Source organism: Polypterus senegalus, chromosome 2 (assembly GCF_016835505.1).
Source record: "Polypterus senegalus isolate Bchr_013 chromosome 2, ASM1683550v1, whole genome shotgun sequence".
Lineage (NCBI taxonomy): Eukaryota > Metazoa > Chordata > Cladistia > Polypteriformes > Polypteridae > Polypterus > Polypterus senegalus.
The window spans coordinates 286493063-286507118 of NC_053155.1; the positions used below are offsets into that span (position 1 = coordinate 286493063).

General features: G+C 33.9%; 2 protein-coding genes and 1 pseudogene across 2 annotated transcripts in view; all 3 read right to left on the bottom strand.

The window, feature by feature from the left end:
- Window positions 1-692: 692 nt before the first annotated feature.
- Window positions 693-1673, bottom strand: LOC120524609 (olfactory receptor 1M1-like). The gene has a single exon (XM_039746440.1). It carries the CDS (start codon window positions 1671-1673, stop codon window positions 693-695), a length of 981 nt encoding a protein of 326 aa, XP_039602374.1.
- Window positions 1674-9775: 8102 nt separating this feature from the next.
- Window positions 9776-10741, bottom strand: LOC120524610 (annotated as a pseudogene).
- Window positions 10742-10767: 26 nt separating this feature from the next.
- LOC120524611 (olfactory receptor 52E4-like) overlaps window positions 10768-14056 on the bottom strand; it is a 10992-nt gene continuing 7703 nt past the window's right edge. Inside the window, exon 2 of the mRNA XM_039746441.1 lies at window positions 10768-10787. Coding sequence (XP_039602375.1) covers window positions 10768-10787 — 20 coding nt within the window. The remainder of the gene's footprint in view (window positions 10788-14056) is intronic.

The following is a 14056-nucleotide window of genomic DNA, read 5'->3' on the forward strand; positions in this document are numbered from 1 at the left end:
ATAAAGGCTCTCTACATTGAGTCTATACAGGTGATTTGCAGTCACCCAGGACTATGTATGGATATTGTTTCAAAATGGCCTGGGAGTAGCTTAGCCAATTCAGCAGTGTGCCAGAATGCAAAAATCAGTGCATTTGATGGGGGATGGCTTATTGGGTGATGGGGGAATATCCCTTCATGCATACCTGTTAATACCTACAACTAGTCCCCAGATGGCAGAAAGAAAACTGCAACTCCTGTTGTGGGAAAAACATTCCTCTATTTTTGATTAAAATTCTATACTCAGCACATCAGCAAGACCACAGTGTGCTAAAGCACAATATATGCACGTAGAAAATGTGTATCCACTGTCTCCTAAGGCGTCATTATGATATGAATGTTAGGGAGGCTGCATTGTGACAGTTGTGTGTGAAATGCTATGACATTGAAGGGGTGGAGGTTAGAAATGTCCAAATTCATTAGTACTCTTATAGTAGAGGATGTACATACCACGATGGTGTGGAGAATAGATAGGCTGCTATCTCTACTGCATTTATGTAGTTATTCCTATAAATAAACACATCACAAGCAATGAACAATTCTTAAATTAAGTTTAATTAAATGCAAATAGTAAATAAGTATAAATATACTGAAATGTGCCTGCTTAGGTATTTCTTGCAGTTGTTTTACTATTTAATGCAAAAAAAAACACAATTACTTCACTGGAAACTTGATATTGATTACTTTACTTTCCCTTCCCCTACTTATCCTTTTGTAAAGTTTCTTTATAGCTGCCTTCATCTCATCAGTTTTTAGTGTGTAAATAATGGGGTTCATCATTGATGGAATTGTAGCAGACAGAGAGTTATTAAGAATCCTTATATTGGAATCAACAAATTGTGCTGTAACGTATGTAATTGCCAAGGGAACATAAAATATGATAACCAAGATGATGTGTGAAATACAGGTTTTTAATGCTTTCTGCCTTCCATCAGTTGATGCAATTTTTAACAGCGCAACCCCAATAAGTATGTAAGAACAGAGAATAAGGCCTAGTGGTGTAAAAAGAAACAATGCTGTATCGAGCCATCCAGCTATTAGGTTTGGGTAAGAATCGTTGCAGGCTAATCTATACACAGGTCCATGATCACAAAAATAACTGTTTATCACAGTCGACTTGCAGAAGCTGAGTCTTGTGATTAGAAGCACAGTAATGGATAAACTGACTGCAGCAAACATCCAGAGTGACACTATGAGTCCTACCATCCTGCTGTTAGTATTAATGCTGTGATATTGAAGAGGGAAGCATATGGCAAGAAAGCGGTCATAAGCTAATATTACCAGTGAAAGTGACTGCATTGAGTTAAAGAAATGAACAAAAAACATAGCTAAACACGCTTCATATGAAATAAAACTGGAGTTAAAAAGAAACATTTCTATTACTTTAGGGATGACAGCTGTAGTTGTGCCTAAATCGACTAAGGCCAAGTGAACAACAGCAAGATATTTTGGATTGTGAAGACTTTGATCTAAATTTATTAACATAATAACAAATACATTTGAAAACACTGCAAAAATATACACAATAAATAAAAAAATATAAAAACAATTAGCAAAGGACATGTCACGTAAACCTCTTATATAAAACATTTCTGGACGAACAAATATATTATTTGCAGAATAATTTAAACTCATCACAAGCAGATTCTTGGCTTTTTTCTTCAGTGTAATACACTTTTGTCTAGGGAAGAAAGCATTAAATATTTACTGTTAATTTTCAGTGATAGATTGATTAATTTGTTTATTTGTTGTGAGGGGTAATTTGGCTTTTTACAGAAGCTCTTTTTATAAATAAATACATCAAGAGATAGATAAATAAATTAGATTAAAATTTGAAAAATGCACCATAATTATGTGTCTTAGAAATAATATAATATTCTTGATAATGAGGTTAATGTGTGTTCTCAGCATGCTCATAAGTTGCAAAATAATAACATGTAAGGTGAGAAATCCTAAACAATGCAAACATATCAATATGCTCTACCAGTATTTTGTCCTCCCCAGTTTGTAAAATATAGTAATTTCACACAATAATACCAAAAAAGCTAAAAGTATTTTTGAAATTGTTTTTCTACTGAGCAGAATGATTTGAACAGAATGCAACACAGTATAAAGTGTTCTAAAGTAGAATCATGCAGATATGCTTTTACAATTTCTAAAAGCAAAAGGTCATTGAAAATTGTATTAATTTAAAGTGCCTACTAAAGACCATCTTTAAGGAACTAATGAATATAAATATTATTAGTTATATCAAAGTTCCACAAGTTTGTATAATTCTAAAATGTCTGAAAAAAGTTTCACAATACAATCTTAAAGAAATAAAAAAAGTACTCAGTTTTTGTTTCTTAAATTCATCAATACAGCTCCTACCTCTGATTAAAAAAAACAAAAGGTTTGTTTAATGTAAAAAAAGATTTAAATCTGTCATGCTCAAAGAGTTACTTACTGTTATATTTTTCAAAATTCGGTTCTACCTTCTTCACTGTTACAATTTAAAGAAGCAGTCTTATTTGAGGATGGTAATGTTTTTAATGAGATGCTAATTATAGTCATAAAATTGACTAATGTTAACCCTTCCTAATTCACTGGAGGCGTTTTGTCATATTTACAAACCTTAACAGAAAAAAGATGTGCTTTTAAATTAGCACAATATGCACAATTAATACCTAAAGGCATTTGTAGGAAAAATAAATTCGATGCATTCATTTGTGTAATGTCTTTATTTTCATTATAAATGTTTCATAAGAAAATGCTTACATAAAATTATATTCATATTAATATTTTTGGTTAAAATATTTTTTCATAAAGCAAGATATTTCTCTTTTAACAATATGTTATAAGATATATTAAATGATTATCAGTGCACTATGATTTAAAATTTTTCCACATTCTGCATTGAAGGAACTACATTAATTTATCAGCTATTTTTTATCATAACATAATAACGTTACAAAAAATGAACTTACAGTATATATACAGTTAAAAGATAAATTAACATGCGTGCATATACTTTAGATATGTTTAAAACATCACAGAAAAAAAGTATGACATGAAATGATGCATTCCAAGGAAAGATCCTTATTTTATCTGAACTTGGAGTGTAACAGGATGCTATGATATTTTACACATGTCCATTACCAAATGTGTTCTGTCCTTCTCCATCACAGTTTAGTATGGTAATTTCTCAGCTATGCATGTAAAGCAGCCAGAGAGGCAGTAGCATGCAGATCCCCTAAAATCACCACCTCCTTATTATGTATTTACTCTACATTCACAGACTGAACCTTAAAACCATTAATGAGTGAGTCTTCCCCACAATTTCCTATTCCTGGTTCCCTTTTTTTTTTCCTTATGTCAGTCAAGACCAGGACAATCAGATTTCAACAGGTACATGAAGTTTATGATCATCATGACCTTTAGAGTATAGGTTTAATTAAATCTCCTTTTAATTATGGTTAATGCCTTATTGGTCAGATTCACATGCTATTTTAAAAAAGGTGGATGTTGGTCAAGAGTGGGCTATAAGAATGTGTGGGTTTCCTCAGGGTGGTCTAGTTTCCTTCCTCAGTCCAAAGACACAGGAGTAACTGAATTGGTGCTGTTAAAACTCTGTATGAGAACTCTGGTGGAAACTGGTGTCTTTACTGCAAGGCATCAGTTATAACACTGCAACACTATGACACTTACATTTGTTGAACTATTATTTTCTATCTTGCACCATGTGCTAAGATCATAAAGAGGATTTTTTTCAGTTCTAACCAATAACTTGAAAAATAAAAATATAGAGCTTGGTTCAAAACGACATCAATTTATATGTTACTGGAATTCTATTTTTCCCAAAAGTTGCACAAAGACAAATTCAGCATTTTTTCCTGATTATATCTACTTCTGATGTTTTACTAAATTGCGAGTTTAACCATCTCAATGAGCTCAAAAACACATAATTCCTACAGTATATTGCCTCTTCTAGTAAAGTCTTGTTCACTGAGAGTTTCTAAATGTTGGCATCCCCCCTAGATGTACATATTTCCCATCTGCCTACCCATGCTGAGTTGTCAGATGGTTTACTATAACTTCTCTGATGTCTCACAAAACCTTTTCAACACATTGGTCATTGCTTCATTTCTTTCCATACCAGATGTCTTCTTCAGCTAACAGCACAGTCATTTGTAGACGTTATACTGCTAACAGCACATGAAAGTGTGATCTTTAACTTGACAACTTCACTTACACTTTGTATCCACTACTATGGTTGTCACCATGTTACAAAAAAACATTTTAGTTAAGAGGCATGATAGGACTGTTGTACATTCACTTTCTTTAAACCAGGTATGTCAATCTTTATATACCAAACCATTTTATTTACAAACAAGGTAAATAGGTACTTTGCTCTCATCAGAATCATATATCTAAATATATTGTGGCGGATGGCCGGGATGCCCCTTTGTCACTAGATCCGGGGGAGCAGCCATGGGAGCCATGCTACGTCCCCTGGAACCTTTGTTGGCAGCCCCCCTGGGTTGCGTCGGGGCCACTTTCATGGAACACTAGAGCTCATCTTGGTTGGGCTCCATGCCCTCCACCAGGGGGAGCTGCATAGAGCTATATGTCTTAACGAGCTTGTCTGGGCGGAAGCCCACCCACGACCGGAAGTGCAGCTGGAAGTAGGTCAACATGCACCTGCAGCAACAACGACATTTATTTATATAGCATATTCTCATACAAATAATGTAGCTCAAAGTGGTTTACATGATGAAGAAAAGGGAAAAAAGACAAAGTAAGAATTAAAATAAGCTAACACAAATTAATCTAGAATTAGAGTAAGGTCCGATGGTCATGGAGGACAGAAAAAACAAAAAAACTCCAGACGGCTGCAGGGGTTCCAGACCATGAGACCGCCCAGCACTATACCAAGTGTTTAAGGATGAAATCTGATGTTGTGCGGAGCTGTTGCCATTGTTGCTCTGGGTTTAACTGAAGGACTTTTCTTGTTTTGGATTGCACTCTTTTTCTGTTGCTAATAGGTCCTTTATTTGTGGTGTACTGTGATGCTGTCGTCCTCAGTTCACTGTTAGGATCAGTGTTCAGTCATCTGCAATTTAACAGGGAAAAGCATTACTTTGTCTGGCAAGAGGGTGTAGTTTCCTTCTTAATGTAGCAGTTTCCTGATTCTCAGTCTCCTCAAAGTGGGCTCAGTCACTGGCTTAGAGCTTGGCTTGGCAGAATGGATCTCAGCTTTCAGGTCCACAAAGAAAGAGCAGCTCATTAGCTTTATGTTTCAGAGAGACTGTTTTTGAAGGAAGGTGTAACCTTGGGTGACTAGATCAAGTTCACTCCACTTACAGAACCAGTCTCTGCTTATAGGAGTGTGATTGTGTCCATCAAATACAGGAAGGTTCAGTTTGCGGTCATAAGTTTAAGAACAAAGTAAATTTTAAAGCCTCTGTAATGGTGTCATTTCAACTGTGATTTACACTTTTGTTATCAGATGAAGTACTGGGCTATAATTGGTAAAGACAGCCATTTACTCAAGAATGTAGGATGGAGGCTGGGGTGCAGCTGAATTTCTGTAACCCCTGTTAAATCTGCTGTCCTTCCAGGCCTTGTGTGCCACAAAAAGCCTAGAAGACTGGGTAATGCCCACTTTTCCTACAAAGTGTTGTCTTTGATTTATAAAGGAATATTCTAGATTTATTAATTTCTTTCATTTTGTTTTTGAAAACGTCTTATTTTGTTGATTGCCATGATGCCATTTTGTTTTATTGTGTGCTCTGTTGTCTGCTTTTTCCCAGACATACCTTTGGGTTGTTGGGAAAATGTCTTTGGAGGCCGTGTGCCGTGAAGTCATTTCAGTGATACTTTGGACAAGATGGTAGAGAAAAGTCCTGAAAGTAAATTAAACTTTCTTATGATTCTGGTACTTTGGTATAATACCTTAGCCTGCTTATCTTTGACTTTAATTTATGCTACCTTTCTAATTTTGTCACATTTTGGTTTTCACTGCACTTGTACCTGACTACAATTTTTCTTGTCCATTTCTTGATTCTTATTTTCTCCATCACTTCAGCTTGTTATAATAGCTCTGGAAGTGAATACTTAACAATGTGTACTGCATTTGTTTAAAGTCAAACAGACTCTTAAAGATGATTGGCCGGTATAAGTGAGTGTAATTGTGCCCTATGGTGGGCTGGTTGATTCATGCCCAGTGCCAATAAAATTTATGTGACCATAAATTCGCATCCCAGGATGTACATAACTGCATTTGTTTAAGATTAAAGTAGACTTTTTGAATTGATTGGCGAATATAACTGAGCTTGAATATGTATGTTTTTGTTCCCTGTGATGATCCGATAACCTTTCCTGGGCTGATTCATTCCCAGTGCCAAAAGCAGCCAGGATAGACTGTAATTTTCAGTGGACAGAAACTTTCATCAAGTAGGTTTAAAGAATGCATGAAGAGATGAATGGGTTGACACAGTGGTGCTCAAGTTAACACTGCGTAAGATTCTGGTCTGGCCTCTGTTTTGTGTGGAGTTTGCATATTCTTCCCTTGTTCATGTGTGTTTTCTCTGTATACTTTAGCATCCTTACACAAGCCAAACATATTTGGCACTTCCCAGAAAAGTTCAATTTCAATAATCGCAGTCCTAAATTTAGACTAAACTTCCCACAACTGGAATTAGACAAAGCAGGTTCCGATAAATGAATCACAAGAAAGATAACCAATAATGTTACAGATAGCTATGAATTGTAGATTGTATGTAAAATAAAATTAATCTTACAATTGTTTTTTGTTCCTGTTCCCTGTTAAAAAAAACACACCACACTACTGTTTTTTCAAATGTTTTTATTACAATAATAAATCCTTAAACAGATAATCCTGGTCTCTTTGAAACACAAAGAATTGATTACTACTTACTTCGGATCAGTTCACTTAATTACTCATTGTTTACACTCAGATATGACAAACCTTGTAATATCGTCAAGTAAAAAGTATTACAAACTCTGTGGTCACAATACCTCCTCTAACAAATGTCAGCCTGTTTTGACATTGTGCAGGGTTAGTGCTGATATAAGACATTTCTTTACATTTTATTACTACATTGCTTTATAATATGTAATGTGCATTCTTTAAACACCTTCTTTCCTACATCATATTAATCCATCCATTCATCTAGTATCCAACCTGCTATATCCTAACTACAGGGTCACGGGGGTCTGCTGGAGCCAATCCCAGCCAACACAGGGTGCAATGCAGGAAACAAACCCAGGGCAGGGCGCAGCCCACCGCAGACAGCATATTCATTGTCTTACTTATCTGATCCATTGTCTTACTTATATTTCTGAATAGATGAATTGCAATTTCCACAAGCTAAATAAGGACAAAACTGAAATCTTGGCCATTGATAAAAATGGAAATAAATAAGATCACAGAAATAAACTTGATTCTTTAACAGTAAAAGTCATGTAATCATGTACTCTAACCTAAGGTTTGTGGTTTTCCACTTAAGGAACATTGCAAACGTTGGACCTCTTACAACATTATAAGATCCTCAGAAATTAATTCTTTTTTTTATATTTTTGGTAATGCACTCCTAACAGGATTACCTATAAGAAAGACACAAATTAGTTGCCATCAGTCCAGAATGCAGCAGCAAGAACCTTAAGCAGAAAAAGAAAATCTGAACACACGTCACGTTTCATTGCTTAGACATTTGTTACCTGTATTCCATAGAAATGACTTTAAACTTCTACCAATGGTGTATAAAGCCTGAAGTAATCTTGCTGCGTCATATGTTTTGGAGAGTCTGTACCCCTTCATTCCAAATGGTTACTTTACATCCTCTAATTGTGGTTTGCTTATTATTCCACCAGCCAAGAATAAAAGAACTGGTGAGGTGGCTGTTTTCTGTTATGCACCAAAAATGTTAAATACTTTACCAAAAGAGATACACAAAGCTAACACTGCGGATTGTTTAAAAAACCTGTAAAAATCTACTTTTTTCATTTTGCTTTTCATAGCTACTTTTTAGTTTTTCTCTTAGTAAACTAGATACACATAGAATTATCATACTCTTCAATGAATCTGCAATCACTATTAATATTTACTTTTATGTTTTCTTCTCTGGTCCTTCTGAAGCCAACTGTTATATCTGAATAAAAGCGGATACCCCTGCTGTCCATAAGACCCACTGCATTTAATCTTCTGAGAAGATGCATATAAAAATAAAATAAAATAAAACAATAATGAACTATCCATCCATCCATTATCCAACCCGCTATATCCTAACTACAGGGTCACCGGGTTCTGTTGGAGCCAATCCCAGCCAACACAGGGTGCAAGGCAGGAAACAAACCCCGGTCAGAGGGCCAGCCCACTGCAGGGTACATAATAATGAACTATTTAAGAGATTTTATTTTAGATTGAATGCCCGGTGGGGGCTGGGTGGACTTTGGCCTGGGACACTGGGAAGATTTTGTTTTATTCTCTTGCTTAGCTGCATTTTTTTCTTGGTCTTCCGGCCATCTGATTGTATCACTGGGCTCTACTTTAGATACTTATAACATATACGGACTCTACTTCTGTATTACTTATATCTGTTCCATGTAAATGTGTATTACTTTCTTCTATGTTACTTATCTAATTTCAATTTGATTTTCTTTTTTTACTATTTCTGTGACATCTTGTAAAGGACATTGAGCAACATCCTATGTATGAAAATGTGGTAGAGAAATAAATATTGTTGTTTTCCTTGTTTTCACTGTTGTGGTTCTTACCCAAACTTACTAAATAGCCACATATGAAACTAGAATGATTGCACTGAATTAAGAAATTGCAGATAAAAATTTTGCACTAGTGAGTTATTACTGTATTTGTTTGCAGTCTAACCAGAAGACCAGGCACGATAGACTGGAACGGTAATTTGTAAAATGTTAAGTGTTCTTTGTACATATATGCAGTTATGTACATAGAAAATATTAAAACAAATACTGTACACAGTGTTCACCTTGCTCTGGGGATCTTACTTAGTCCCCTTTATTCCCTCATTCAAAATGAATTAAAAATAAAAAGCTTTTTTAAAAGTATGCTATCATAGCCTACATAAGAAAGTTTACTTAAATGTTTCCAAAAAATGTAAATGTAATTTTCTCTTACCTGTTTCAGTATTAATAATTACAAACAGTTTACAAAGCATAACCAATGGACTACTTTACTACATATATATAGATATATTTTATTAATATTTGTATATACATATATACACACACACACACAAGGGACATTCAAAAAGCTTCTGCACTTTGGAAATGGTAAAGGTGAGAGGAGTAGTAATTTGGCATTAAAAAGTTGGTAAGAACCTGGGAAAATTGCATCACAAATGAAGGTGACTATGTAGAAAAGTGATGTAATTTGTTTTTGAAATTCTTAATAAATAGTGGAAACCAGGACTACAACATTTCCATTCTAAAATAAGATAATATTTCACTTTCTGAAAGAAACTAAAATATTTCCTCTTATTATATTACAAAAGTTATCATTATTATACAGAAAAATTCATAACCAATGGCTTTATAAATATATGTGTTTTATTTATCACAAGCCAAGAATACATTTCCTTTCTAAGAGAGGATAGTCAAATATCACAATAATTACTTTGAATGAACTTGTTTGTTTTGACATATTGCTTTGTGCTGCTAAAAGGAATAACAGAACTATGTGGCCAAAACTATTTTTATTAACTTTTTTGTCTACCGTTTCTTTTATAATGTTTTTTGATTGAATCCATCATCTCTTCTGTCTTAAGCGTATAGACTATGGGGTTGAGCATTGGAGGAATTGCAGCAGCCATTGAGTTACTTAAAATTCTTGCATTGGGATGAAAATTCGCAAACTGTGAAGCAACATATGTAACCGCCACTGGAAGATAAAACATTGCCACCAGAATGATGTGGGATGTACATGTTTTCAGAGCTTTTTGTCTTTCATCTACTGTTGCAATTTTTTGCAGCGCAAGCCCAATTGCTACATATGAAATCAGGATGAATGTCAGGGGTGTAAAAAGTAACAAAGCAATGCATACAAAACCAATTATTAAATTAAGATGAAAATCATTGCAAGCTAGTCTGTAGACAGGTCCGTGATCACAAAAGTAACTGTTTATCACTACTGACTGGCAGAAACTCAATCTTCGAATTAAAAGAACCATTGTAGACAGTAGGAGTGCAGAAAGCCCCCAAACTGAAAATATAATTATGACCATCCTGCTGCTAGTATTAATACTGTGATATTGTAAAGGGTAACATATGGCAATAAACCGGTCATATGCCAGGATCGCCAGAGAAAGAGATTGAATTCCATTAAAGAAATGAACAAAAAACATATTAGCCAAACATGCACCATATGAAATAAAATTGGAGTTAAAAAGAAATATTTCTATTATTTTAGGAATTAAAGCTGTAGATGTACATAAATCAGCACAGGTTAAATGACTAACAGCAATATATTTTGGATTATGAAGATTTTGATCAAAATATATCAATAAAATCACAAATACATTAGCAAATATTGTAAAAATATAAACAATGAACAAAAAAATACAAAAATAATTTGCAAAGAGCTAACCATGTAAACAATTTATGTAAAACATTTCTGGGTGAACTAAAGTTTCATTCTCTGAATTTGTTGCACTCTGGAAACTCATGGGAAGAGAATTGTTGACTTTCTTCTTCAGTTTTCTATAAAATGTTCTGGAAAAAGAGAATTAGATATTTAATGTTTATTGACAGCTGCAACATGAAATTAATACTTTCAAACATTTCAAACAGTTTTGAACATTTATGAAACATTTTCTAACGTTATTCATGGTTGTATGTTGAAGTTCTAGAAAGCTGGTTTAATATAGAACTGTAAAGGAAAAAGGCTTACTTGAAAAGTAATTATGTTTAAAAGTATTTAGAGATGCCAACTTCCAATAATGCTGTTTAACTAAAATGTTGATGTCGAGTTGTTTGCTTTTAAGACAATACTTATTAAATATTTATCAATATTAAAAACACACAGAATAATTTGAATCATTGCTTTTTACTTAAGGCAGATAATGTTGTTTACGGTAATAAAAATTACTCTAATATAAGAAAACTCATGTTAAAAAGTATTTAAATCTTCCTGCAGTTAAATGCATAGCTCAAAATACGAGGGACGTTTAAAACGTTTCTGCTTTTTTTAAATTCTATTTGTTAAGAATTTCAAAAGCAAATGACATCACCTTTCTACATACATTCACCTTCGTTTGCGGTGCAATTTTCCCAGCGTCGTACCAGCTTTTTAATGCGCAGCTGCTACTCCTCCCGTCTTCACCATTTCGAACGAAAATATAAAAGTGCGGAAACTTTTTGATTGTCCCTCGTATTAATACTTAGAATTTGTATATAAATATACCTTATCGTGTATAGAAAAATACAGCTGCTTCTTTTTTTTAGCAATTAAGATTTATTTAAAAAAAATTCAAATACAAATTTAAAGTCTGTAATATCTGAAGCCACAAACTTGCATTAAGTGTTTCTCTTTGCATTGTCTGTGCCTGGTGAAGTGGTGCATTTTTTGAAGGACAATTTTATAGGGGAGGGTAACGTTTGTAATAAGATGCAAATTGTATTCATAAGATTACTTAGTTCATTAGCTAAAAAAGGGACACATGTTTGTAAAAACAGCCCAACAAACACTTGCATTACTTTTACTGTAAGTTATTTAAGGAAACATGATTCAGATTAATTGATTAGTTCAACCTATGTTTGTTATAAGAATAATTCCATATTTGTAATTTAAGTGCATACTTTTTTTATTAATAAATTGAGTTCTTAATGCATATGGATATTAAAAAGTATGAATATATTCTTTGTAGATTAACCTAAGGATAGTTTACAATGAATAGGAGAAAGATTCTGGTCAATATAAAAACCATCTGCCCTTGGCCACTTCAGTATTCTTGTCCTCCCTGATCATGCCATGAGCCCCTGTTGTCTGTTACTGCTTTATTATTCAGCTGTCTATTAAATGTAAACTTCACTTGTATTTCTCTATACAGAAAATAGACCTTTGTACAGTTAGGGATGTGTCAAAATTGGTTTATATAATTCAAAAAATCCTGAAATAGTTCATTTCCTGATATATTTTGCCTTTAATATGGTTATATATAATATATATATATATATATATATATATATATATATATATATATATATATATATATATATATATATATATATATATATATATATATTTTTTTTTAAGGAAGCTTCTACATTTTTTAGTTGGCACATTTTTAGTTTGTTGTTTACATTCAGTGTTCACAGGTTATTCTCATGTGGTTAAAGTGGCAGAACTGAGTGCAAAAGGAGTTGAAACAATGAAAAGCATTATATTAAGTTAGACACCTATATTTTATTGAATCCTTTTTCTGTCTTGGCACATTAAGGGAGAAGAGTAACCTTCGTGATCTTACATTATAAAAAAGTACAGTATGCACGTGTGCATTTTCTAAATAGTATACCTGCATACAGAATCTTTTCTATTGCACTATTATTTCATTTAATTATTAGTAATTTAATCATTCATATCGCATCACATACAGTATATGCCATTCAACAGAGTAAAACGTTTTATAGAAAGCAACCCAAAGTCAGGAACAATTAGACTAATATAAACAGAAACAGCAATGCTTTCCCCTAAGTTGCAGACAACACAGCAAAAGGCCTAACAGTAGAAAGTAAGATGGGAAAGCAGCCAAGTGAACGAGTTCACTCCAATGCAAGAAGAATCCTACACTTAAACCCGCAGCAGGAACAAAGCAACAACTCCATATAACATCAGACATAATCTTCAAAGACTTGGTATCGTAAAACTATCTGTCTTTACCAAGAGTATGCTAAACAGCAAATAAACTGCTATCCTCTCTATACTATATGTTTGTCTGGACTTCATCTGGTAACAAAGGTACAAATCAGATGTTGAGCTAACATTTTTCCAGAGGCTCATCTGCAGATTTCTGGAGCCCCAAGGCTCAAAATGAACTTAAGCAAAAACAAAGAGCTGTAAATTAATGAATTACTTAAGCTGGGAACCCCTATTTTAAATAGGGGAGAAAAATTGATTTGAATTAAGGTTATTAATAACGAAAACTAAAATCAAAACTGAAAATATTAGTAAAAAACATTTTCATAAGCTGAAATTAAATAATTACGAGGGACGTTCAAAAAGTTTCCGCACTTTTATATTTTCATCGGAAACGGTGAAGGCGGGAGGAGTAATTGGGCATTAAAAACTTTGTATCACAGACGAAGGTGACTATGTAGAAAAGTGATGTCATTTGTTTTTGAAATTGTTAATAAACAGTGTTCAAGAACAGTGCGGAAACTCTTTGAACGTTCCTCGTAACAAAGCCGAAATGAAAAACTAACAACTAAACTAAACTATTAAAATTGTTGAAAAGACTAACTGAGATAAAATAATAATTTACTAAAAATGTTTTTCGTTTTCGTCATAACAGGGCTTACACATGGATTAACCTGCAGCTGAAGAGGTCACGAAATTAGACTTTAAACCTTGTAACTTTTAACCCTAAAACAGAAAGTCATCCACCATAAGCCCCCCGTATATATTCATCCTGTGAATGGCGGCTGGTGACTTAGGGCGGGTGTTGACCCAGCATTTGCAGTGACAGTGCAAACTGTATACGGGCGCATTAAGCATGTGACGAAGAAAGCGATTTACTGTGTAATAACAGACAATGTTCTTCAGAAGCTCATAGTAACTGCATGGTCAATTCTGGACCAAGTGTGAGTGAAGCAAACCAAGGCGACGATTTCGCTTTGAATGTGCTCGGCAACTTTCAAAGCTGCTGTTCACTGGATCTCCGGGGCTCAAGAAAGAAGTGTTAGATACAGATAATTCTGTACAGAATTTCAGTCTGTTCATAAATGAAGGCATGTTAGCTGTAATTCTGACTGAACCCAAGATA